The following is a 25,674-nucleotide window of genomic DNA, read 5'->3' on the forward strand; positions in this document are numbered from 1 at the left end:
TCTTGGTAGAAGTACAGGTGACGATCTGTCTGCCCCCCACACACACACCCACAGAATCATACTCACACTGAAAAAGTAACAGGATTCATTGGCATTATTCACAAAATTATTTGAATGGTCAAATGTATTTAATAGTTTGATAACTAAAAGATTGTGAAAGATCAATTTCAAAATCACATTGAATTTTAAAAAATCTATTTTTTCCTGAGATTTAATTGTGTAATGTATCTTTGTGTCCCTCAGATTAATCCTTTAAAATGGACATTATTACTAATTTTAATGGACATTATCTGAATTGTGATGTATTCTGTTGCATGAGAAAAGAAGCCCATTTCTGTAACTTAACTTTATAATAGCATTTTATTTTTCCTCACATATCAACAAGTATTAGTGAAGGGAATTTGGCCCCTTCTATCATTTTTTTCCATCATGCACACAGGGAAGTTCTTATCTTCATGCTTGTCCAAACATGGAGGTAAGGTGGCTGCTCCCTCTTTAGCTGTGCTGTAGACTGGAAAGAAAGGGACAAAAAGAATGTCTGTATTAGAAAAACAAAAATATTCCCAGAAATCTCTAGTAGAAAGATATTTATACCTCATCACCTACACTTTTGTTACATTGCCACAGTTGGATCCAATAGATTCTGAAAAGGTGAATATTTCATCTGGGAACATTGCCAACTTGAACAAAAGTAAGAAGAAAGTGAGGATAGCCCTTAAGTGGGAAACTAACATTGTCTAAAAGTCATTGAATTCAGAATGTTGTATAATCACAACAGTATTTTTAAGTGGCATAAATTTTTAGAGTAATACTAAATTTCAATAACTATTCACTTTTGCTATATTTGATGGTTTTAATGAAATAATATAAAGTAATGTTTTTTATACTTTACTGTCTACATTATACTAATGAGAATAAGGTCATTATAGGCCATAATAGTTTTTGCATACTGGAATATTCTTTTTTTATATACTTTACTTAAATGGTGGCTTCAGGGTCCATGTTATAAACAGTATCAAACTCCTATGGACAATATCTAAAATCTAAATAATAACATCTAAATCCAAATCCAAATTCTAAGGATTTTTCTGAGTTAATTACCAATATGTTTCATATAACAATTTTAATGCCTACATACTGGTAGCAGAATATGAAGTCCTAAATGGATTCTTTAAGCTAAATGCTGAACATTTAAACTGTTTGTATTGTGTGGGGTTCTTTTTGGCCTTAATATCTAAAATTCAATATTTGATAATTATGACTTTTAAAGTATTAATTGTTACCTCTTAAGGAACATTTTTCTACACTTATAAAAATTTTTCTTAATTATATCTAATCTCCCACTAAATGTAAATCTTACACTTGCTGCATTCTTCTTTAGTATCTTTAATGTTGATAATCAAGATGGACAGACTTTTCAGTGGCATTTAGGCGGTGGCTGGAGGAGAAGACAGTCAAGATAGAATATTTGTCCTAATATTCTGTCTAAGTAATACTCAGAACTGAACATAGTACATTTTTCTAAATGCAAATCTAATACTAATTCATATCTAATGTAATACATATTACAGATTTACATCTCAAGTCTTCTGTGAATTCAATTAGAATTAATTCTGTCTCATCTTACACATTTTATTGAATATATCTTTTCAAATCTAATCTTGATCCTTTAATTTGGGATGATTTGTGTTTTATAAACAGTCACATCCAAGTATTATATAGGGTGTTAGATATATCACATGACATGTGAGGTTCAGATAAAATACCATTTCTCTGATTATAAAGGAAAACATGTATAATCTTGCATATGAAGACTTTATACTTATTTGCTTATAGTTAAAGCTATAAAGCATACAGGAAGAAAGAATATATAAAAATACAATTGAGAGAATAATCAAACAAGAATTTTTAAAATATGAGATAATTAAGTAATTTTGTTTTCTCTCAAAATGTTCCTGGAAGTATGCTTATAATGTAATTCTTCTCCCTCCCCTGGATAAAATTTTGGTTGGTTCCCCACAGCTCTCTTAACTAAAAAAAATAAAAATTCACCTGATACTTTAATCATTTTCAGCTTAGAGACTGGTAAGTACAGCTAGAGTAATAATAAAGATTCCAAACTTCATTCAAAATTAAAGCTTCTGCACTCACCTAATCACCCATGCAACAGAAGGCAGCCCTGTAGTATACAGTATGACTTGGATAGATACTCCTTTATTTTCCCAAATTGTCTTCTTCCCCTTCTCAAATGCTAATTAGCACTGTTTCTGACCAAACTGGATTTTTAGATGGTGGAGAGAGGAGATGTGAGTGCACAGGAAAACTCCTGTATGCTTGTACTTTGGTGAGCTGCCATTATGGATTGCACTCTTGTTTGGCAGGTGTCACAGCTGACTCTTGGTCTTTCTCCCTTGCAGGGTGTTTCATTTCCTTGTAGGGAGGGTTCTTCAGACCATGTATTCCTCTCTCCGTTCAAGTAGGCATCTCTCAACTTCACTTCACTGTGATTTACGTTATCAGCAGGCCATCTTTTCACAGACTTTCTCTGTTGGGATCCTAGGGTCTTTTGGCATCCTTTTTTGGATAAAAATCCATTTATGATGACTCTGGGCCAGCTTTTAGCCACATATGTTTGGTTCAAACCTTCTCTATGTCCTTTGTTAATTTTCAATTATATTTTAAGTTATTTTTCAAAAACAAGCTCTCTGTGATATTGTCATGATTGATATTTTTCAGATGTATACATATATGTTTTAATTAACAGCACTGAAATTAAGTTCAAAGCATAACTAAGTCACAGTTATTTTTGCAATCAGGAATACAGAATATTAAAAAAAAAAAAGATTATGTGTGGTGAACTCATTTAGTGATTATTAAAAACATTGAGGATGGCTAAGATAGGCAAATATCCTTCTTTTACAGACAAAAAAAGAATCAGTTTAATAAAACTGTCATTGGCCAGGTGTAGTGTGATTTGTGTGATGTACTTCATGTGAAGGTTTATGTGATGCATGGGGTTGAGAGAAGCATATGTGGGTTTGAGACTTATTTCTATAATGCATTTAATTACAAGTTACAAGAAGCTGATCAAGGTTAATAAAGCAGGTAGTCTAAGTTTCTTCCTCTATAAAATAGGTATAATAATAGCTCTAGCAATTATATTGTTTGGTAAACATATGGTATATACCACACAGTAACTTCTTAACAATAGTTAATTCTGTCTTCCAACATTGTTGATTTTTTAAAAAAATTACAGCTGTAGTTTCTTCAGGTATTTATTTTATTTTTTATGATTTCTGAAGTCAAAAATAACATGTGCATTATATGAACATATACATATACATGTATACATATTTTTACAGTTTTTCAGGTTGTTAGTAAATTACTATAATGCAATAGTTAGCAAGTGTTTATTAAAATGAGAATCTTTGTCTTATTATACTATACAAAACAAACTTTAAACTATCAGATTATACTTAATTTTTCTAGAAAAGCAAATAAATAAGTAATGGTAAGATGTTACCTTTAACAATTTAATCTTTGGAATCTGTAATTAAGTAGAGAAGTCTGGTTTTCACTGTAATAGGAGAAACAGACTATTAAAGAAAAGTCTTCCATGACAGGCTGGGAGAAAACTCTATAAGAATCTGGATACATAGTCCATGATTTTATAATGTAAATTATGATTATTTAGATGCTTTTAACTTTTCATCATCTTCTTTAATGAGTTATTCATGTTGGTAGCCAAATAATCATCAAGCTATTGCTAAGTGGGATGGTTACTACTGCATCTATAGCTACTGTGGTTATCCAAAGAGAGGACACTACTATTGTTTCCATATAGATAGTGCCATTACTTCCTTGTTTATACCCCTCATAAATATACATTCATTACAAGATTCTGAATGTAACGAATGCTCAATATCTTTTCTCCATGTTGTTAAAACATGTTGGGAAGTATTAGGACAAGCTTTGGTCCCTGATATTATTTTTCTATTCCAACACAGATCCAGAACAACACTGAAAGAGTATACCATATAAAATCTGGATCACAGTTCCAGATGTTTCCCACCTACAACTAAGATTCTAAGATGTGTGGTGTTTCACTATTAATGAAATCTATTTGGGTGTACTTTGTTCAAGATCAATATTACTACTTTCTAAGCCCATTCCCTTGGATTGCAAAGAGATCAAATCAGTCAATCCTAAAGGAAATCAATCCTGAATATTCATTGGAGGGACTGATGCTGAGGCTGCAGCTCCAATACTTTGGCTCAATAGAAAAGACCCCGATGCTGGGAAAGATTGAAAGCAGGAGGAGGAGACAATAGAGTACGAGATGGTTCGATGGCATCACTGACTCAATGGACATGAGTTTGAACAAACTCCGGGAGATGGTGAAGGAAAGGGAAGCCTGGTATGCTGCAGTCCATGGGGCCACAAAGAGTTGGACACGATTGAGCGACTGAACGACAATGAAGTCCATCCTACGTAGATTACAAATATTTTCCCTTCAAAAATGTTACTATTTTGTTCATAGTAAAATGACAATTTGAGTTATCTTTTCTTGTATATTTAACATATTTCACATAAATATATTTGAAATATTTCTATATACAATTCCTAGGTCTCTCTACTGAAAGAGCTTAGAAAAAATGCTCTATCAGTAGCAATAAATAAGACAAATCTCATATCTTGGTTTCTAAATATCATTTTCCACTAAAAACATACAAGAGTTAATTGTGGGGAAAGGAAGATTTATGAGCTGGGGAAGAAGACAAGATAAATTTGGAACTCTTTGTTATATTAGCAAACAGGGAAACATTCAGATTATCGGTGGGACACATCAAAAGGATAAGAGTTCCATCTTAAAGGAACTCCAACAGGTCATATCTGAAAGTATTTGAGCTATTAGTCTTCTAATCCATTAGATTAAATAAGAATCAAAGAGTTTATATTGACACAAACTTTAAAAACAATTAAATAAAGGCATTGATATTAAAGGCTTAGACTTCTATTCATTAGCTTAGTTCATTCAGTAAATGTGTATCAGGCGACTGTACCACAACTTCAAGAAGAACCTGCAGGTGAAAAATCTCTCCATGACTATGGATAAAGCACAGAACAAATGCCAACTACTTAGACACTATTTCCTTAAGACAGTGGGCAAGAACCAATATATTGGAAACTTTTTGGGAAAAAAAGTTCCAAATATGTACTTCCAGTTCTGCATGGTTATTTTAATGCCATTTTTCTGTCATCTCTTAAAGTAGTTGTTCCCTGACAAAGGTCTTATAATTTCCCCATAGCAGCTCCTTATCCAGCTATTCCACTTCTATCAGCCTCTTAGGAATTGAAAAAGTCCTCACTTTACAAATTAAGAACAGTGAGTTCTTGTAAACAAAATGTAATGAGTGTCTCAAACATAACTCTATCACCCTAACTTCAAAAGAGGAACAGACTACATAAAATATACTATTAAATCATGATTTTCATTAAGGAGTACCTGGTTCTTAATGCTAACATATTTAAAAGGCTGAAAATCTACTAAAGTATGGTAAATGGAAAAATTAAAAATGTTCCAAAAATTACTCAATCTTTTCATAATATTTCCATTAGCATAGTTTGCATTAAATATGAAGGATAACATTTAACATTTTACTGTTTTGAAATGACATAATGATAAAAGTTCTAGTGGTTATAGAATATGGCTATAGTGTAGACTAGTTTATGGTTATTAACTAAAATAAATATATAGTAGAAACTGTTCTGAAGGTAAATGTTACATTAGCTAAATCACAACAAAAAGACATTCCATTCATTCACTCACTGAATGATGATTTGTATAATCTACTATATACTACTAGTACTATGTACTATGTAGTACTACTACTATGATGGATCATAGGTCCCAAGGAATGAAAAATGTCTCTATCATAAAGTAACTAACTAGTGATAAAACGAGACACACACATTAGTTAATTGCAAAGCAGTGACTCAAGTGCATAAGTTAATGGTAGCACAAAAACTGAGCAATTCTTTGCATAGTGGGCAGAAGAGTTAGAGACTTCCTCAAAGAGGGAATGCTTGCAGTAACTTTTAAGAGATGAATTACCAGTGTATTAGGTAATAACAAATGAATGAGAAGCTATTAAAAGAAACAGCTATTAAAGTCACAGAGGAATAGACTAGCCTGGAACATGGTGAGAAGAGGTGAGGGAAGAATTAAACCCAAAGCAATATCCAACTTGTGAAAGGCCTTAGAGACTAACCTAAGTGGTAGCATAATGGAAGGTATAAAATAATGACAGTAGAAATTACTTAGTCTCTGACCTGTCCAGTCCCTTGCCAACTCAGTACCTAGGTACCCTTTTACCCTGTCTGAAAAATCCTTCCCCCAGAGTTTTACACAACTGTATGTTCATTCAACTCTTGGCTTAAAAATCACCTTGGCCTAAAAATCACCTGTCAATACCACAAACTGAAATGAATTAGTGCCATCCTACCATACCCACTTATTAGTCTTCTTTTTCCATTGTTTTTAAATCAATAGAGAATAGAAACACAGAGTAAATATAAAGTTTATAACTTTATGTAACATACTCATATCCCCTTCATTTCTCTTTATTCTTGTAAATTAGACTGAGAAAATTGTAGAAATTGCTAAGCAACGTTTGGTGTAGTACAGACTAGGGATTTGTGAATTAGCAATCTTCCTTTTATTCTGTAGTGAGTATATTTTGTTCACTAGTAGCCATATGAGTATGACTAAAGCAGAAGAAACCTTTTCAGAGATAGATACATTTTATTATCTCAAAAGGATAAATTGGTAATGCAAAATTATCAGGCAAAATGACAAAAACATAGTGAAGCATTTTGGAGAGAGCAGAAAAAACGTTTCTAGCCCTTTATATCATACCTCATATGCAAATGTCCTATCCTCGAGGAGACCTACTTTTGTCTCCAGAGAAAATGGTTAGGAAGTAAATATCCATTAGTACTGGGAAAACTTGGATTTTTAAAATTTAGCATCCTGCTCATTTGGGAGCTTTAGGGAATGTTTATACATAGACTGACATCCTTTAAAGTAGCCTGGGGGCTTAAACAGAAAAAAAATGTAGTATGTTTGTTCTCATGGTCTGTAAAATATTTGAATGAATCCTTGAACTACTGCAGACCCATAATCAAACAGACCAAGTGCATAGGACCCCTTACTTCTTCAACTGTGATTTAGAAAAACTCCAAAACACCTATTGTTACTAAATGAAGGCAATAGTTCCTTTATCTCCATATAGTGGAAAATAGAAAATTTTAAATATAGCCTAAAGTAGAAAGCATAACTGCATTGCATTAAAAATATGTTCTCAAAATTTCATAATTTTATTAAAGTGGCAAATTATTTAATTAAGACTCAAAACTAGATGGCGGAGTAGAAGGACATGTGCTCATCTTCTGCGAAAAAAACAAAATCACAATTAGCTGCTGAACAACCAGCAGAATATTGGATCCCACCAAAGAAAGATACCCATCGAAGGGCAAAGGAGAAGCTCCAACAAGACGGTAGGAGGGGTGCAATCCTGTTTAAAATCAAATCTCATACCCACCAGAGATGCTCGGAGGGTGCAAACAAAACCTCGTGTGCACCAGAACCCAGGGAAAGTCTCCACAAGAGACTGAGTGAGACCTCCTTTGAGTGTTTGAATGTCTCCTGCGGAGGCATGGGTCAGCACTGGTCTGCCACGGGAACAGAGGTTCTGGCTGCAGCAGACCTGGGGGGCGCAGAGTGTGGCCTAAGTCCTCTTGGAGGAGGTCGCCATTAGCTCCACTGTAGAGCCGCTGAGCAGATGACCCACAAACTGGAGAAAAATTATACCAAAGAAATTCTCGCACTATTGCAAAAGCCCCCAACAGATTTCCCAACCTGTGGATCTGCAAAGGGACTGAGAACTCCCAGGGAATTTTACTTTGGAGGCTAGTGGGATTTGATTACAAAACTTCCACAGGATTGGGAAAACAGATTCTTGAAGAGAACAAACAAAATCTTGTGTGCACCAGGACCCAGGAGAAAGGATCAGTGACCCCACAAGAGAGTCAGATTTGCCTGTGAGTGTCCAGGAGTCTCCAGCAGAGGTGCGGGTCGACAGTGGCCTGCCGTGGGGTCAGGGGCACTGATTACAATCTTGGGGGTGGCAGCAGCATGCTGGTTTAAGTCCTTGTGAAGGAGGTCGCCATTACTGCCATTACCCCTACCATAGTTTGGCCTTAGGCCCCACCCTTCAGCAGAAAACTGGATTAAAGATTTACTGAGCATGGCCTTGCCCACAGAGCAAGACCCAGTTTTCCCCACAGCCAGTCCCTCCTATTAGGAAGCTTCCATAAGCCTCTTATCCTTATCCATGAGAGGGCAGACAGAATGAAAACCATTTAAATCTAGAAGTGAAGTGAAGTCTCTCAGTCATGTCTGACTCTTTGCAACCCCATGGACTGTAGCCTACCAGGCTCCACCGTCCATGGGATTTTCCAGGCAAGAGTACTGGAGTGGATTGCCATTTTCTTCTCCAGGAGATCTTCCCGATACAGGGATTGAACCCAGGTCTCCCGCATTGTAGGCAGACGCTTCACCGTCTGAGCCAGATCATATATAATTCGTAACTGACCAATATTACAACCAATATTAACTGGATATAAAATATTAGTAGTTGTCCTTAAATAACAAGGGCTAAAATTTATCACACATTAATGTAAAATTTTGAACGCTATCCTATATTTTATTCAGAGGTCATTTTTATTTATATTGTGTAATGTAATTTAAACATATTAAACTTATTAAATTTGCATTGTAAATTTACAGTATACAATTGTGGTAGTGGGCCCTCAAGTTTTGAACACCTTAGGGTCAGTGAATTATTCAAGAAATGATTTAAAAGATATTTTGAAAAAGGATCAGGAAAAAGGATTAGGAGTGACCCTAAAAAATTAATATGAAGCAACAATGGGAGGAGTTGATCAGAAGAGTATATAAAATAGTAAGAGTACTCATGAGAAGGCCAATTATGTATAGTCCTGATTAAGTCAGATATGGAGAATGTGTTAAAACAGCATTTGCAAACTGAAGCATTACTTGAAGATATTAAACAGAATGATGGAAGCCTGGTCTTTGAATATTCATTGCTGATCTATGAAAAGTAGCAATGACATTAGTGCTTAATGATTAAGTTAATATGAATCTAGAGTGAAAAGTTATGCTTTATAAAGAAAAATGCACCTTATTTGATTTGACTTGCTCTTCATCAATCTATGCTAGCTTCATGTTTGACATTTTTCTCTTGACCTCCTAATGTACGTGGTCTATAGTTTGTGGAGTTGATCTTTTCTTTTTTGAATCATTCCAAGCATCTTTTCTGACCACAATGCAGTAAGATTAGATCTCAAATACAGGAGAAAAACTATTAAAAATTCCAACATATGGAGGCTGAACAACACGCTGCTGAATAACCAACGAATCACAGAAGAAATCAAAAAAGAAATCAAAATTTGCATAAAAATGAATGAAAATGAAAACACAAGAACCCAAAACCTGTGGGACACTGTAAAAGCAGTCCTAAGGGGAAAGTTCATAGCAATACAGGCATACCTCAAGAAACAAGAAAAAAGTCAAATAAATAACCTAACTCTACACTTAACGCAACTAGAAAAGGAAGAAATGAAGAACCCCAGGGTTAGTAGAAGGAAAGAAATCTTAAAAATTAGGGCAGAAATAAATACAAAAGAAACAAAAGAGACCATAGCAAAAATCAACAAAGCCAAAAGCTGGTTCTTTGAAAGGATAAATAAAATCGACAAACCATTAGCCAGACTCATCAAGAAACAAAGGGAGAAAAATCAAATCAATAAAATTAGAAATGAAAATGGAGAGATCACAACAGACAACACAGAAATACAAAGGATCATAAGAGACTACTATCAATAATTATATGCCAATAAAATGGACAACGTGGAAGAAATGGACAAATTCTTAGAAAAGTACAATTTTCCAAAACTGGACCAGGAAGAAATAGAAAATCTTAACAGACTCATCACCAGCATGGAAATTGAAACTGTAATCAGAAATCTTCCAGCAAACAAAAGCCCAGGTCCAGGCGGCTTCACAGCTGAATTCGACCAAAAATTTAGAGAAGAGCTAACACCTATCCTGCTCAAACTCTTCCAGAAAATTGCAGAGGAAGGTAAACTTCCAAACTCATTCTATGAGGCCACCATCACCCTAATACCAAAACCTGAAAAAGATCCCACAAAAAAAAAAAAAACTACAGGCCAATATCACTGATGAACATAGATGCAAAAATCCTTAACAAAATTCTAGCAATCAGAATCCAACAACACATTAAAGAGATCATACACCATGACCAAGTGGGCTTTATCCCAGGGATGCAAGGATTCTTCAATATCCGCAAATCCATCAATGTAATACACCACATTAACAAATTGAAAAATAAAAACTATATGATTCTCTCAATAGATGCAGAGAAAGCCTTTGACAAAATTCAACATCCATTTATGATTAAAAACTCTCCAGAAAACAGGAATAGAAGGAACATACCTCAACATAATAAAAGCTATGTATGACAAACCCACAGCAAACATTATACTCAATGGTGAAAAATTGAAAGCATTTCCTCTAAAGTCAGGAACAAGACAAGGGTGCCCACTTTCACCATTACTATTCAACATAGTTTTGGAAGTGTTGGCCACAGCAATCAGAGCAGAAAAAGAAATAAAAGGAATCCAAATTGGAAAAGAAGAAGTAAAACTCTCACTATTTGTGGATGACATGATCCTCTACATAAAAAACCCTAAAGACTCCACCAGAAAATTACTAGAACTAATCAATGATTATAGTAAAGTTGCAGGATATAAAATCAACACACAGAAATCCCTTGCATTCCTGTACACTAATAATGAGAAAACAGAAAGAGAAATTAAGGAAACAATTCCATTCACCATAGCAAAGGAAAGAATAAAATACTTAGGAATCCAGCTACCTAAAGAAACTAAAGACCTATGTATAGAAAACTATAAAACACTGGTGAAAGAAATCAAAGAGCACACTAATAGATGGAGAAATATACCGTGTTCATGGATTGGAAGAATCAATATAGTGAAAATGAATATACTACCCAAAGCAATTTATAGATTCAGTGCAATCCCTATCAAGCTACAAATGGTATTCTTCGCAGAGCTAGAACAAATAATTTCACAATTTGTATGGAAATACAAAAAACCTCAAATAGCCAAAGCGATCTTGAGAAAGAAGAATGGAACTGGAGGAATCAACCTACCTGACTTCAGGCTCTACTACAAAGCCACAGTTATCAAGACAGTATGGTACTGGCACAAAGACAGAAATATAGATCAATGGAACAAAATAGAAAGCCCAGAGATAAATCCACGCACATATGGACACCTTATCTTTGACAAAGGAGGCAAGAATATACAATGGATTAAAGACAATCTCTTTAACAAGTGGTGCTGGGAAATCTGGTCAACCACTTGTAAAAGAATGAAATTAGAACACTTTCTAACACCATACACAAAAATAAACTCAAAATGGATTAAAGACCTAAACGTAAGACCAGAAACTATAAAACTCCTAGAGGAGAACATAGGCAAAACATTCTCCGACATACATCACAGCAGGATCCTCTATGACCCGCCTCCCAGAATATTGGAAATAAAAGCAAAAATAAACAAATGGGACCTAATTAAACTTAAAAGCTTCTGCACAGCAAAGGAAACTATTAGCAAGGTGAAAAGACAGCCTTCAGAATGGGAGAAGATAATAGCAAATGAAGCAACTGACAAACAACTAATCTCAAAAATATACAAGCAACTCCTACAGCTCAACTCCAGAAAAATAAATGACCCAATCAAAAAATGGGCCAAAGAACTAAATAGACATTTCTCCGAAGAAGACATACAGATGGCTAACAAACACATGAAAAGAGGCTCAACATCACTCATTATCAGAGAAATGCAAATCAAAACCACTATGAGGTACCATTTCACACCAGTCAGAATGGCTGCGATCCAAAATTCTACAAGCAATAAATGCTGGAGAGGGTGTGGAGAAAAAGGAACCCTCTTACACTGTTGGTAGGAATGCAAACTAGTATAGCCACTATGGAGAACAGTGTGGAGATTCCTTAAAAAACTGGACATAGAACTGCCTTATGATCCAGCAATCCCACTGCTGGGCATACACACTGAGGAAACCAGAAGGGAAAGAGACACGTGTACCCCAATGTTCATCGCAGCACTGTTTATAATAAGGACATGGAAGCAACCTAGATGTCCATCAGCAGATGAATGGATAAGAAAGCTGTGGTACATATACACAATGGAGTACTACTCAGCCATTAAAAAGAACACATTTGAATCAGTTCTAATGAGGTAGATGAAACTGGAGCCTATTATACAGAGTGAAGTAAGCCAGAAAGAAAAACACCAATACAGTATACTAACGCATATATATGGAATTTAGAAAGATGATAACAATAACCCTGTGTACGAGACAGCAAAAGAGACACTGATGTATAGAACAGTCTTATGGACTCTGTGGGAGAGGGAGAGGGTGGGAAGATTTGGGAGAATGGCATTGAAACATGTGTAATATCATGTATGAAACGAGTTGCCAGTCCAGGTTCGATGCACGATACTGGATGCTTGGGGCTGGTGCACTGGGACGACCCAGAGGGATGGTGTGGGGAGGGAGGAGAGAGGAGGGTTCAGGATGGGGAGCATACCTGTGGCGGATTCATTTTGATGTTTGGCAAAACTAATACAGTGTTTGAGGCTTAAAAATAAAATAAAATTAAAAAAAAAAGAAAAATCATGATAGCTTTGCTTTTCACCCATCTTTCACTAATTCCCAGGATGTCCAGTTTTCTTCAGAGATTGCAGAAAACAGCCTGCTATATCTCCTGATTTTTTGTTTTTGTTTTTTTTTTTGCCCTAGGACCTAACTGAAAGAAGTTGGAAGATTAAAATAATCTAAAGCAAATAAATGATTTCCAATTATCCTATGATCCACCTTAAACTAAAATTTTCTCTTAATGAAACTTACTTTTCTTCACATTTAAAAAGTATTCACTTTGAGAGATAAAATGGGAGATAATTGTCTCAAAACTTTAACATCTTCCCAGATGGCAAACATCTTATTGTCTTGATTTTTAAAATACATTCTTAAATTCTAGGCTAACTTCACTAGTGTCAGTTGATTCTGTGCTTAATAGATATTTTCATAGTCATATTGTAGTTAGGTATTTCCTTTTTTCCTATAATGTATATTCCTTCACTCCAATGACTGTGAGGAATATGAACATGTCATGTTCTCAAGTTATAGACTATAAGTGAGGCTAAGATATGCCTAAAATTTTATAATACAAGAGAAAGAAATGTGATGAAAAGGATCAGGTAGCATTTCACAGGAGTTCAGTACATAAGATTACTTTCAGCTGATTATATATACATAAATAAAAGCTTTATATAAGAGGTTTATTTAAGCTGGATGTTTAAAGAATCCCCTAGCCAAGTAAATAGCTGGGCATCAATGAATCTATAGATTAGATGAAATGATATGTACATATATGGAATATATATGTACATGTGATGGGGGAGAAGGGTGGGATAAGATCACAAGTATTCATTGTATTCTGAAAGACATTTTGGACACTCAATATGGTTAAAAGCAAACCACACCATACAGAATACTGTCTGGAGAGGTTTGCAAAATTATTAAAATTAGTATGATTACAATTACATTTGCATTGCCTCCAAATGTTCATCCACATTTTAGCTTCTCAATAATCTGAGGAAGCATGATGCACCTCTCTTTGAATTTTTTAAGTATGTTTTTCCAAAGCCTAGAAAACAGATCTGACTGTTCCTTATTATTTCAAGATAGAATATGTTCACTTTATTTCCATAACTTTCTTTATACCTACAAGATTTTCCACTACTGACAAAAATTAAGCCCATGATATTATTGTGCCTTTTTTGCTTTTATTACTTCACTGAAATGGAAACTGTTGTCACTCTATATCAATAACAAAATGATAAAAAAAAAAAAAAGTAACAGGGAGGCTTAGAATACGGGTAGTAGTGCATGCATACTAAGTCGCTTCAGTCATATCCAACTCTTTGCGACCCTATGAATTGTAGCCTGCTCCTCTGTCCAGGGGATTCTCCAGGCAAGAATACTGGAGTGGACTGCCATGCCTGCCTCTGGGGATCTTTCCCAACCCCAAGGATTGAATGCTTGTCTCAGGTATCCCCTACAATGGCAGCGGGTTCTTTGCCACTAGTGCTACCTGGAAAGCCCATGGGTAGTAGACATCATGTTAAAAATGCATGCAGCATATTTTAAATTTTTTAAAATTTACGATGGGAATTGATTAGAAAGTGAAGGCTTATACTAAGAAGATACATAGAGAAAAATAATAAATTAAGATGTGTGTTTGAAAAACAGGAAGAATAATAATGGGAAAAACAGAAGCACTTATAAATGTAAGAGATAAATATTATTTTATAAATAAGTGTTTTCTATAAGGCTAGAGTGCATCAAAAAATGGTAAGATGATGTTAAAAGATTTAGAATCACAAAGTAGAAAGTGGCAGCAATGGAACTACTCACTTAAAAAAGGAGGGCATACAGAAACTACTTGATGGCATGAAATCCAAGTACCTTAATTTTTGAAGTGTTTAAAAAAATCTAGTAAGAGTGAAGTAAGCCAGAAAGAAAAACACCAATACAGTATACTAACGCGTATATATGGAATTTAGAAAGATGGTAACAATAACCCTGTGTACGAGACAGCAAAAGAGACACTGATGTATAGAACAGTCTTATGGACTCTGTGGGAGAGGGAGAGGGTGGGAAGATTTGGGAGAATGGCATTGAAACATGTAAAATATCATGTATGAAACGAGTTGCCAGTCCAGGTTCGATGCACGATACTGGATGCTTGGGGCTGGTGCACTGGGACGACCCATAGGGAGGGTATGGGGAGGGAGGAGGGAGGAGGGTTCAGGACGGGGAGCACATGTATACCTGTGGCGGATTCATTTTGATATTTGGCAAAACTAATACAATTTTGTAAAGTATAAAAATAAAATAAAATTTAAAAAAAAAAACAGGAAAAAAAATAAAAAACTCAATAAAAGATCCTAAATCACTAAAAAAAAAAAAACAAACTAGTAAGGAAGGCCTGAAAGTATAAAAGGTATAAGAATATCTTTTTGAGCTTAGTAGAAAGTAAATTGATCATAAAAGATTGACAGGCACCATATAAGTAAAAAGCAAAACAATAAAAAAGAAAAATAAATTCAGATATTGACATTCAGGAAGTATGCGTGCATAGGAAGGAATACATTTCTAAATCCAGTATTATTCTGTCATATATTGTGCATATGTTAAATAAGGTAACAAAAGCATCAAAAGTTCTTACCTTATTATTTACATAAAATACTGCAGTGACTTTAAAGTCACAGAACAAATTATTTCCATGCTTTCTTTTCTTGAGCTGGTCAAATTTCACTCCATGCATTCTGAACTTTGTAGTTAAGATAGAGCAATGATTTAAACAATCTTGCAGTTTTCTTTCCTCACTTTGTGTAACCTGCATGGTCCATGAATTTCACATAAAGAGGTGCTTTACAAAGACAAAAGTCATTTCATTCAGAACTTTCTAGCAGCTAAAATGACCTAATACTCATATATTTAAGTAGTCAAAATTTGCCTGTCCCCAGATCTTTCACACAGGGCCAGGTGCCTGGTTGATAGTCCTGACTGAAATTAATTTCCTGAGATCTGGAGATGTTGGACCATATATTCACTCCCAGTACTAATATATGCTGGACCATATATTCCCAGTACTAAGACCAAAACTAAAAATAGTAAGAAGGTTATATGAAACATATAAGCATAAGCTTATAACATATAAACATACCAATGGCATTAATTCTAGACTAAAATGAAACAATTCTGCCCTTCTATGAAAAATTGATGGAAATCTAAATGTTACAATCGTCAAAACATTTGAGGTTTTGAGGTAAAGAGAATTAGCACTATAATGTGATTTGACAAGATAGCAAATAAAAAATAAGCAGTTCCATGCATATTTGGAGAAGTCTAGGGCCCTAAACCTTCCCCTCATTAACTTCCTGAGGTCTGATTTCTCAACATTAGATCCTCGCCTTAGAACACAGTCTTCTTCAATGATCATTCCTCTCCTCTCTGCTTAGTAAAAAATATTACAAATCTGAGTTCAGTGTTTTCCTCTTCTCATGTTTTGCACTCTGCTAAGTTAAGCCAAAGATTCAAGGTTTCAAATTATCCCCCCTCACATCTATCTCTACAGACCAAACTCTCTGGGAGTTGGCCTATAATCCAGTCACTGAACATAAGCTGTGCATATGTATGGAGTCACTGGACTGGGCCCAGAAAACACAGCAAATCCTCCTGAAACATCATTTAGGCAAAGTTTGAGGGAAAAGCCATATTTCACATAGGTACAAATATGATCCTACCACAGAGTATAAACTAAGATCCATAGGACTTTTAAATGAAAACTGGAGACTTCAAATAAGATTACTTTTGGTTGTGGATGGGTGAGTATATCATTATTGTGTTATTCTGATAGAAAATTCTAAGAAGCTCTGCACTATGCCAAATAAATCTTCCTTATAAATATGGACTTCTATTTTTGTACGAATATTGTAACAGGGAGTGAAAAAGGTTTAATAATAGGAATGGCTATGGACAAACTATGAAGCATGTCAAGAGGTCAAACTTATCCTCCTCCACCACCACCACCACCACCACTATTACTTTTCAGACCCTGTTCCAAGCTCTTGAAGAATCTGGCTTCTTTTCTTAACCTCAGCCTCAGGGCTAAGTATATTCTGTCATTTCTTCATCAGTATATTCTCTTTCACATTCTGTTTTCTTAAGATGTTAATATGAACATAAAGAGGTAATTTTTCAACACTAAACATTAAAATTCACATTACGGCAGTGGTTAGATAATGAAATTTTATACACTATCACTTTGGACGTATTCATCATTAGCTGGAATTCTACTGAACGTTTATTTATATGGTGCCAGAGAACGTACAAAATGATGAGTGAAAAGATGAACTAAAAATAAAAGTCCACCTATTCTTGCTGTGGATGAGAGACTTGAAAATAAGTGAGTTAGAAGTTATGTTTCCACAAAGGGTAAGATGAGGCATAAAGAAGAATTTGAGTTGTGTTAGTAGGAAAAAAAAAGAAGTCAGAAAAGGCTTCTGAGAGAAAAGGGCCTTAGAGGTATGTCTTAGAGGGTGAGCAAGTACAAGCCCCATAAATAGAGAGAGAGGGTTATATCTCAGGCAAAGTATCAGGAAACAGCATAGGAGTCAAGGAAACAGAAGTTCACGATGGATGAAACAAAGGGTTGTAAGGGGAAGGGGAGACCTAGACCTGACCCTTTAGTAGGACACCTGGGTCAGCTGCCTCTGGCCCCCAGTACTGTGGAGGACTGACACAAGGCAATGTACCTCACTGCCCTGATCAAAATATTACTGAAATTCTACAGAACAGTGCTATATAGGGCTTTCTTTTGTTGGTGTTTGTTTTGGAGGATCCAAATTAACTGGGTGTCCCAGGTTCCAATTCCAGAAGGATATGGCAAGACATGATTGCAGAGTTAGGAAGCAGCAGAGGAGGAACAAGCTGAAATAAGGAATTTCTCTTGACTGTGTATTTAATGGGCAGCATTAGTGAATTTTAAGCAGATGAAAAAGGAAGTTTCAGAAAGTTCTCTCAGCTAATGCAATCAGAGGTTTTCAAGGTAAAGGCAGGGAGAGGAAACTAATCACCATAATACAGCGTAGTTATGTTGATCCCTGAACTAAGTTAGAAACAGTGAGGATATGAATATGTAATATACTACTGCAGTAGACAGATTGATGGCCCCCTAAAAGATATCTAGGTTCTGCTCCCTAAAACCTGTGAATATGTTACATTATATGGCAAAGGGAGAGGAGGTTTACAGGTGAACTAAGGCTTATAATCAGCTGACTTCAAACTAGGGACATTATCTTGGGTTACCTGGGTGCCTGGTATAATCAAAAGAGTGCTGAAATGTATTTGGTTGGCCAAAAATTTCCTTTAGGTTTTTCTAGATGTTATGGAAAAACTCGAATGAACTTTTTGGACAATCCAATAGAAGAAGAGTCAGTAAGCAGAAGAGTCAATGTCATAGTGATGGGATATAAGTAGGACTTAACAGATTGTTGTTGGCACTGAAGTTAGAGGAAGGGGGCCACATACCAAGGAGGTCAGACACCCTGCAGGAGTGGGAAAACGCAAGGAATAGGATTCTCTAGAGATCCAGAAGAAACAGCCCCTCCAATATCTTAATTTTAGCCCCATGAGAACCATTTTGGACTTCTGACCTCCACATCTATAGATAATAAATCTGTATTGTTTTGAATCCACCAATTCTGTGGAAATTTGTTACAGAACCAACAGGAAAAATACAAATACCCAACTCAGCCTTGGCATGAAGAAAACCCCTGACTGAAAATGACATTGAACATTTACAGTTTCTTCCAAAATGTAGTCATCTTCGTCAGAGCTCTGGTCAGGCAGAGCTATATAAAGGTTTCACCCTTTATAAAGGTTTTCCTAAGTGAGATATACCATACTGTCTTACTGTCAATGGTTATTTATCTTTTCTTCTCATACACTTAAAGATCTCTTAATACATAAATATAATTTTTATATCTGTTGATCAATCAATTGCTGAACTTTGTGTCTACCTTTGCCCAGACAGTCAAATTTAAAAATACTCGGTATTTCAGACTTTAAATGTAATAAAGCATTGGAAGTAGGAGTTTTAGAGTTACACAGACATGGATCATTCACAAATTCACCCCTTATTGGTAGTGAGACTTTTGGCAATTTAAAATACTAGAGACTCAGTTTCCCCATCTTAAAAAAGGAATCGCAATCTTAGGCCAGGATCCCCGGAAACACACTCTGAGACAAGGATTGTAGGCAAGTGTTTCATTAAGAAAACACTTTCAGGAAAAACACATAAATCAGAGAGTAAGCAAGATAGGGAAGTGATTTCAGGCAAAATCCTAGCATCAGCATGATCCTGCAGGGAAGCCATGGGGTGTAAATTACACTTCAGATTTTCTTATTACTAGAGGCTTTTATACTGTGTAGGGAAGACCTTGGCAAGCGGTGTCCTAGGAGGGAAGTGAACTCCCAAGTGGTTCTCTCTGGCTCTCTGTGCCTGAAGGCAAAATGAGTCTAGTAGCTTTAGGGAAGTCTTCCAAAGGAAGTCTCAGGGGCTGACTCTGAGAAGTAAAAGAACACAGAAGTTGGGGGTAAGGCAGATCCAATCAAAGGGATTCTAAAGATTTAGGATGGAACTTGACTAGGTCTGCTGCAAGCATCCATCTCATAGAACTATTTTAAGGTTTGAAAACACTCATGCTTTTTTTTCTTTAACTTTTAAGATTCCTAAACTATTTTTTCTTTTGGAATAGCATGAAGCATCTACTGCTATGTTCTGTACATAGAGTGCTCAGCAACAAATAATTATTTCTTGACAGAGGCATTCATCCCAGAAAGGGTAAAGGAGACAAAGGAGAAATAAAGCAAATCTGAAGGATATCAGAACAGAAAGTAACCAAATTAGCCTGAATCTACATTTCAAAATGGTCATAATTTCATTCATATTTTTCAGAGACCTGAAAACCTGAGCAACTTAAAGACTCAGCTGGCTGCTTTCATCTCTGAAAAGCTAGGCAAAGCAAACCAATCAACAAACAATATATTTATTTGATGATAATAAATCTTACATGAAATGATATCCCTTCCACAACCAGGAAACAATGTAACAATCTCCCAGAATGCATGTAATTAAATTTTTTTTTTTTCTTAAAATATCTCCTTCTTTGCTATTGTTTCTATACTGAGAACTAAAACCTTTAATTGTGATAGTATGTTACAGTTTTAAAGAACATTCACATTTAAGTGCATTTAAAGAGGAGAAGGCCACAGCAACCCACTCCAGTACTCTTGCCTGGAAAATCCCATGGAAGGAGGAGCCTGGTAGGCTGCAGTCCATGAGGTCCGGAAGAGTCGGACATGACTGAGCGACTTCATTTTCACTTTCACTTTCATGCATTGGAGAAGGCAATGGCAACCCACTCCAGTGTTCTTGCCTGGAGAATCCCAGGGACGGCCGAGCCTGGTGGGCTGCCATCTATGGGGTTGCACAAAGTCAGACACAACTGAAGTGACTTAGCAGCAGAGAGCATCCAATTTTACATGATGGTCATACAACCCTGTCACATATTTTCACCCCCTTTTTACAAATGAGGGAACATGCTCTGACAGGGTAAGTGACCTAGTTAAGGTTGCACAGCTAATGGCAAGACCCCAACTTCTAATTTTCAAGAAAGTGTATTCCTTAGAGGTCTACATGATTTTACACCTTGTATCAGTCAAGGTCCAGTCAGGAGACAGAAATCACACCAAAATTAGAATATGGAAAATTTAATATGAAGAATTATTAACTACTAATTCTTCATTTAAGAGAGAAGAAGCTATCGCTAAAGAATAAAGGAAAAGTGGATTAAGGGAGCAGCCACTACCTCCAGAGTTGTGGGAGAGTACTCATGGATGAATAACTTAGAAGAAGCATCCCCATCTTTGCTCTCTATCCTACAAAGCTTGAGAGATAGCCCTCATCAGAGATAATGTGGCTGTGGCCCATTTGATATTCAAGCAATTGGTTGAAGTGTCACAAACTGGGCTGGTGAGAAAACCAGCTAGGGGACCAGTGAAACGTCCTAGGAAGCCATCAACTGGGTTGCTGGTGAGGCTTGCTAGGAAGCCACACACTGGGGATTGGGCCCAAATTACTGGGGGGTGTGCAATACTGGTTTTTAGGACATTGCTAGCCAGAAAGCTACTCACTGACCACCACACCACAGGAGCAAGAAGAAAAGCACTGGAAATAAGAAGAGACCCTTTTATAAACAGTGTTCCTCCAGCATGTTCTATTGACAAGTGCTAACACTGAACCAACTGAAAACAAAGAAATGTTTACAGGTTACAGCTCTAATATCACAATTCAGGGCAAAGAAGATGAATTAGGAGCTGTGAAACACTAAATTAGCTGGCACACACCTCAGTGACTCTCTTGGGTCCTCAATAGTAAAATGCTTTTATATCAAATTCCTACTCCATTTGTTTTCTTTTTCCCGAAATGCCTCTACAATAAAATGTAGACCCAACCTCTAGGACATTATGTACTGACTACTAGTATGATATATAGTAACTTCACAGGAAGAGTGTACAACGCAGTGACTGAGACCATGTCTTGAGTCAAAACACTTGAGTCGGAATATTAGCTTCACCACTGACTAAATCTGCAGCCTTGCAAAAATTAATCTCTGTATGCCTCAGTTTCCCTATCTATTAAAGGGGATAATAATAGTACACACTTTATTAAGATGCCAGGAGAAATAAATTAATATATGTAAAGCCTGTAGAACAACTCGTGATAAATGTTAAAAATAAATGACAAAAGAACTTCATAAGTGTTAGTATTAGCCATACATGTTCATTAGTAAATGGACCATTTACAAGCTAATATGCATGGGTAATACTAACATTTATAATGTTTGTGTTTAAAAATTCATCCTGTATTCTGTTTTCATTATCAATTTCCATTTAGTATTGGGTCTAATAACGCTAAAACCCAACTTTGTTGGATGAAACTGGTACAAAATGCCTTGCTCACACCTGGACATTGTGAGCACTGTCCTGGCACTGTCCCTGGCTCACTGAATAATCATCAATCAAACCCCAACTTATTCAGGACTCTTTTTCTCAAGTGAAAAAAAAAAAAAAAAAGACATGGTTAAATCAGCTCTTTAAAGATTTATTCGGTTCTGACTGCTTTTGATCCCCATATCCCCAAACAATGAGTTACACTAGAGAAGCAAAAAGGAGGAAATTATCATTTTGAGTGCCTACTCATCTATGTCAGGCAAGCACTTTGCATACATTGCCTGGTTTCATCTTTATCATAGTTCTGTCACATTAATACTTTCAATCCTATTTAACAAATAAGGAAACTAAGGCACGGAAAGATCAACAATTTACTCAAGATCACACTCTTGCTAAGTAGCAGAGCCTGAATTCAAACCTGGTCTTTCTGTTTGGGTCGACTAAGCATTTTTAACTGTTCCGCTTGCCTCCCACACTGTCTTCTCAGACAGCTAGAATCCTACCCGCTCAATGCTTTTCATACTTTGCTGTAAAGAGACGAGTGGGTGTGCAACTTTTTTTTTTTTTTTAAGTATCATTTGAAAGTAAAGCAAATGGAACTCATTTACCAGTTACAGGAATTTTAAAAACACTCCTAACATCTCACACAAAACTAGCCTTTGAGTAAAAATCAGCGGCCCTCCTGCATCCTGGCGCCCCGGACGTCACCTCACCTCCCGGCTGCAAACTTGCTGAAGGTAAAGAAGCCTGCCTGGTGGCGGACCAGCGAGCTGAGTTTCAGCCCCGGTTCTGTGGCTCTGGTCGCCCTCCGAACCTTCTTCTCCTTCAGTGTAGCAGGAGGTGGTCTCCTCAGGGCAGCTTAGGGTTTCCCCTCGTCCCAGCCTGGCTCTGAGGGCGCGCGCGACGAGGGCGTGCCCCGCGGTCTCGCCGCAGATCCCGCGTGAAACTGCCCAGTTTTCTGAGGAGGCTGCTCACCGCGGCTGCCCCCACCCCACTGCTTCCCGTTTCTTCCAACTTGGAAAAGTGAAGCCCCTGCCCCGCAGTGCCTGGAACGCCTTTCACCAGACAACCCTCCGCTAAGTTCCCTTCTGCACCCGAGGTACGGGCGCTGACAGGAAAACCAGCCTGCAGTTCTAACTTTACTCTCCTCTGAGAGGAATTCTGAGAACTCTGAGACGGGTCTGACTGAAACGTGGGAGACGAAGCCTGTCTAATTAGTGAACTCCGACGCCTCCACCTGGCTCGCAGCGCCCAGGCCTTCTCCTGGGCGAGGGCACGGCACAGCTCTGCCCTTTCTCATGCCGGGATCCGACGCCCGGAGGCTCGCGGCGCCACCAGCCACAGCGTCCGGCACTGAGTCAGGGCATCCTCACAGCGCAGCAGCCTAGCGCTGCGTTCGGCTGCCGGGAGGCTGAAGAAAGGTCCGCGCTGGGCTCGCAGCCCTTCCTGCCGGCCTCCCCACTCCGGGCCTCGGCTCCCCTCCTCTCCCGCTCCCGCCTCCTCTCGTAGGCTGCCAGGCGGACCCAGCCTGCCTCTCTCTCAGCCTTCACTACCGGGTCAAGCTGCGGAGGGGGGTGGGGGGGGTGGTGAGCGGAGACAGCAGTAAGCGGCTCCCCACCCGGCGCGCGCGCGCCCCTCCTCCCCCCTCTAGTCCGCTCCCTCCTCATCGGCGCTAAGCCTCCTCCCCTGCTGCCAGTACAGTATAATTCGGACGCGCGCGCTAGCGCGCGAGCGCGCGCGGACCCTGCCACTGCCACTGCAGCTACCATGGATATCAGCTAACAACACATACTCAGGCGCGCGCGCGCTCCCACTCGCACCACGCAGGAGTGGCCCCCGGCATCCCTACTCTCCTTCCCCACCCCCACTCCACCCGCTCACCAGCTCGGCTACTGCTCGCTTAGGCTGTCGCTGCCGCCGCCGCCGCCGCCGCCACCACCACCACCACAGCTCTCCTCTGCTGCGGGGCCACAGCCTTGAGTGTCATTCAAGGGACAGCACAACCTCAGCCAAGCTCTCCTACCTCTGTCCAGCCGTCCCTGTCATCCTCCCCCTTCCTGGACCACACTCCATCCAAAGAAGAGGGAAAGCACCGAACAGAGAGGGGAGGAAGGCAAAGTCTGCTCTTCTCACCTCTTGCCCCCCTGGCTCCTCCAGCCTCATTCTCTCAGCACCAACTCCCCTACCCCAAAGGAATCCCTCAGGAGCTGAGGCGACTCACCCCACTGCCATGTCCAAAAGCTTGAAAAAGAAAAGCCACTGGACTAGCAAAGTCCATGAGAGTGTCATTGGCAGGAACCCGGAGGGTCAGCTGGGTTTTGAACTGAAGGGGGGCGCCGAGAATGGACAGTTCCCCTACCTGGGAGAGGTGAAGCCGGGCAAGGTGGCCTATGAGAGCGGAAGCAAGTTGGTGTCTGAGGAACTGCTGTTGGAAGTGAACGAGACCCCCGTGGCGGGGCTCACCATCAGGGACGTGCTGGCCGTGATCAAACACTGCAAGGACCCCCTCCGGCTCAAGTGTGTCAAGCAAGGTAAGCGCAGCGGCTGGCTCGGCGCTTTACCAGGAGGCTGGACCGCTCCAGGCGCCGGGGCATCATGGAAGGGTGGGCTCGCGTGTGGAAGGGGGTGTGTTGCGCGACAGTGGGGTGAGGTCGAGCTAGAACCGGCAGAGCAAGTGAGCTTTGCCGGGGCTCAGAATGGGGGGCTCAGTGGGAGGGAGGGGTGGGTTGCGGTGCAGCGTGCAACTTTGTTTGCGCAGTTACCCCCTCCCGTTTGGTAGGTGTTCGGCCTTGTCTGACCTCGGCGGTGCCGGCGAGCTCCCAGGGCAATTGAATGTGCGTCAGCCGCATGGCCCGCAATGGATGAAGAGCTTTTAGGGAAGGAAAGAAGGCAGAAACGAAGAAGGGGGCAGGAAAGAGAGGAAGGAGCAACTTGAGGGTGCAGCGGCATCACCAGCAGGGCGGGGAGGAGTAGAGGGTGACGGGGCAAACGGAGACCGGCGCCCTCCGTTTCGGTAGCTGTATTGAAGACACCTTGGGGATCCCTGAGCCACTAATTGACAAAGAAGGGAAGGGGCAGGTTGCTTCGGGCGCTTTGACGGGTCTGCCTTAACTTTTTCCCTGCCTCGCTGCTCTGTCCCCCTCCCCCGCCCACGGTCGTGTCATGTGGGCACCGCGCGTCACGTGCGCACTGACTAACTCGGGAGCTCACCCCGAGCCGGCCCGCGGGAGGCGGCTTGCGAGGCAGGCGCGGCGCTAGCTGCGGGTTCTAGAGTTGGAGGTCGGAGCAGAGACGTGGTTACCGGAATGTTCTTTACTATGGGGTTGTCTTCATTAGTGGAAGTTCCTGTGGTCGGACTCCCCTCTGGCTTCGGATTTGGGCAGAGGGGGGCGGGGGGCGTGTTTCTAAGGAGGAACTAGATGAAAAAGCCTTCTGGTTTCGACTGAGGATCCGGTCAGCTCCAACCTGGTTTAGATGAGCCTCCGCTGAAGGCTGTGATGGGATCTTGCAGAATTCTCGCAACTGTCTTTGCCTGAAGGAAAATGCTGGTCCTGAAGTAGGGAAGAGAGATAAAAGTTTCTTGGAAAGAGGACAACTTTAGCTGGAATAAAATAGTGTATCTTCATTTTTCACAAGGGATTGCATAAATTTTGTAGCTCACAGTCGCAGTCCTGTGTGACATGTATGTATATGTGTCACAAATCGAAAGATTTGTTGTTGGTGACACATTGTTCGGATTCAAAGATGGAATTGAGCATGTCATTGCCTGCATTTTGAACAACCACTTATTCTCACTGCATGCTCTACTATCAAGA

General features: G+C 38.9%; 1 protein-coding gene and 1 long non-coding RNA gene across 14 annotated transcripts in view; one reads left to right on the top strand and one right to left on the bottom strand.

Annotated features, from left to right (window-relative positions):
* Window positions 1–341: 341 nt before the first annotated feature.
* On the bottom strand, window positions 342–23,463 carry LOC123334867. The gene is made up of 2 exons (XR_006553060.1): window positions 22,573–23,463; window positions 342–511 (listed from the first exon to the last, which is right to left on the bottom strand). It is a non-coding gene; the product is annotated as an uncharacterized LOC123334867 (long non-coding RNA).
* Window positions 23,464–23,583: 120 nt separating this feature from the next.
* MAGI2 (membrane associated guanylate kinase, WW and PDZ domain containing 2) overlaps window positions 23,584–25,674 on the top strand; it is a 1,452,748-nt gene continuing 1,450,657 nt past the window's right edge. For 5 of the 13 annotated variants that reach the window (XM_044947148.2, XM_044947149.2, XM_025291998.3 and 2 more), the window contains exon 1: window positions 23,601–24,390. In XM_044947148.2, the coding sequence (XP_044803083.2) occupies window positions 24,090–24,390 (301 nt within the window). In that variant the 5' untranslated portion in view covers window positions 23,601–24,089. Of the gene's footprint in view, window positions 24,391–25,674 lie in introns of all 13 variants that reach the window. The other 8 variants (XM_025291997.3, XM_044947146.2, XM_044947145.2 and 5 more) reach the window with 5 other exon arrangements.

The sequence above is a fragment of the Bubalus bubalis genome, chromosome 8 (genome assembly GCF_019923935.1).
Source record: "Bubalus bubalis isolate 160015118507 breed Murrah chromosome 8, NDDB_SH_1, whole genome shotgun sequence".
Lineage (NCBI taxonomy): Eukaryota > Metazoa > Chordata > Mammalia > Artiodactyla > Bovidae > Bubalus > Bubalus bubalis.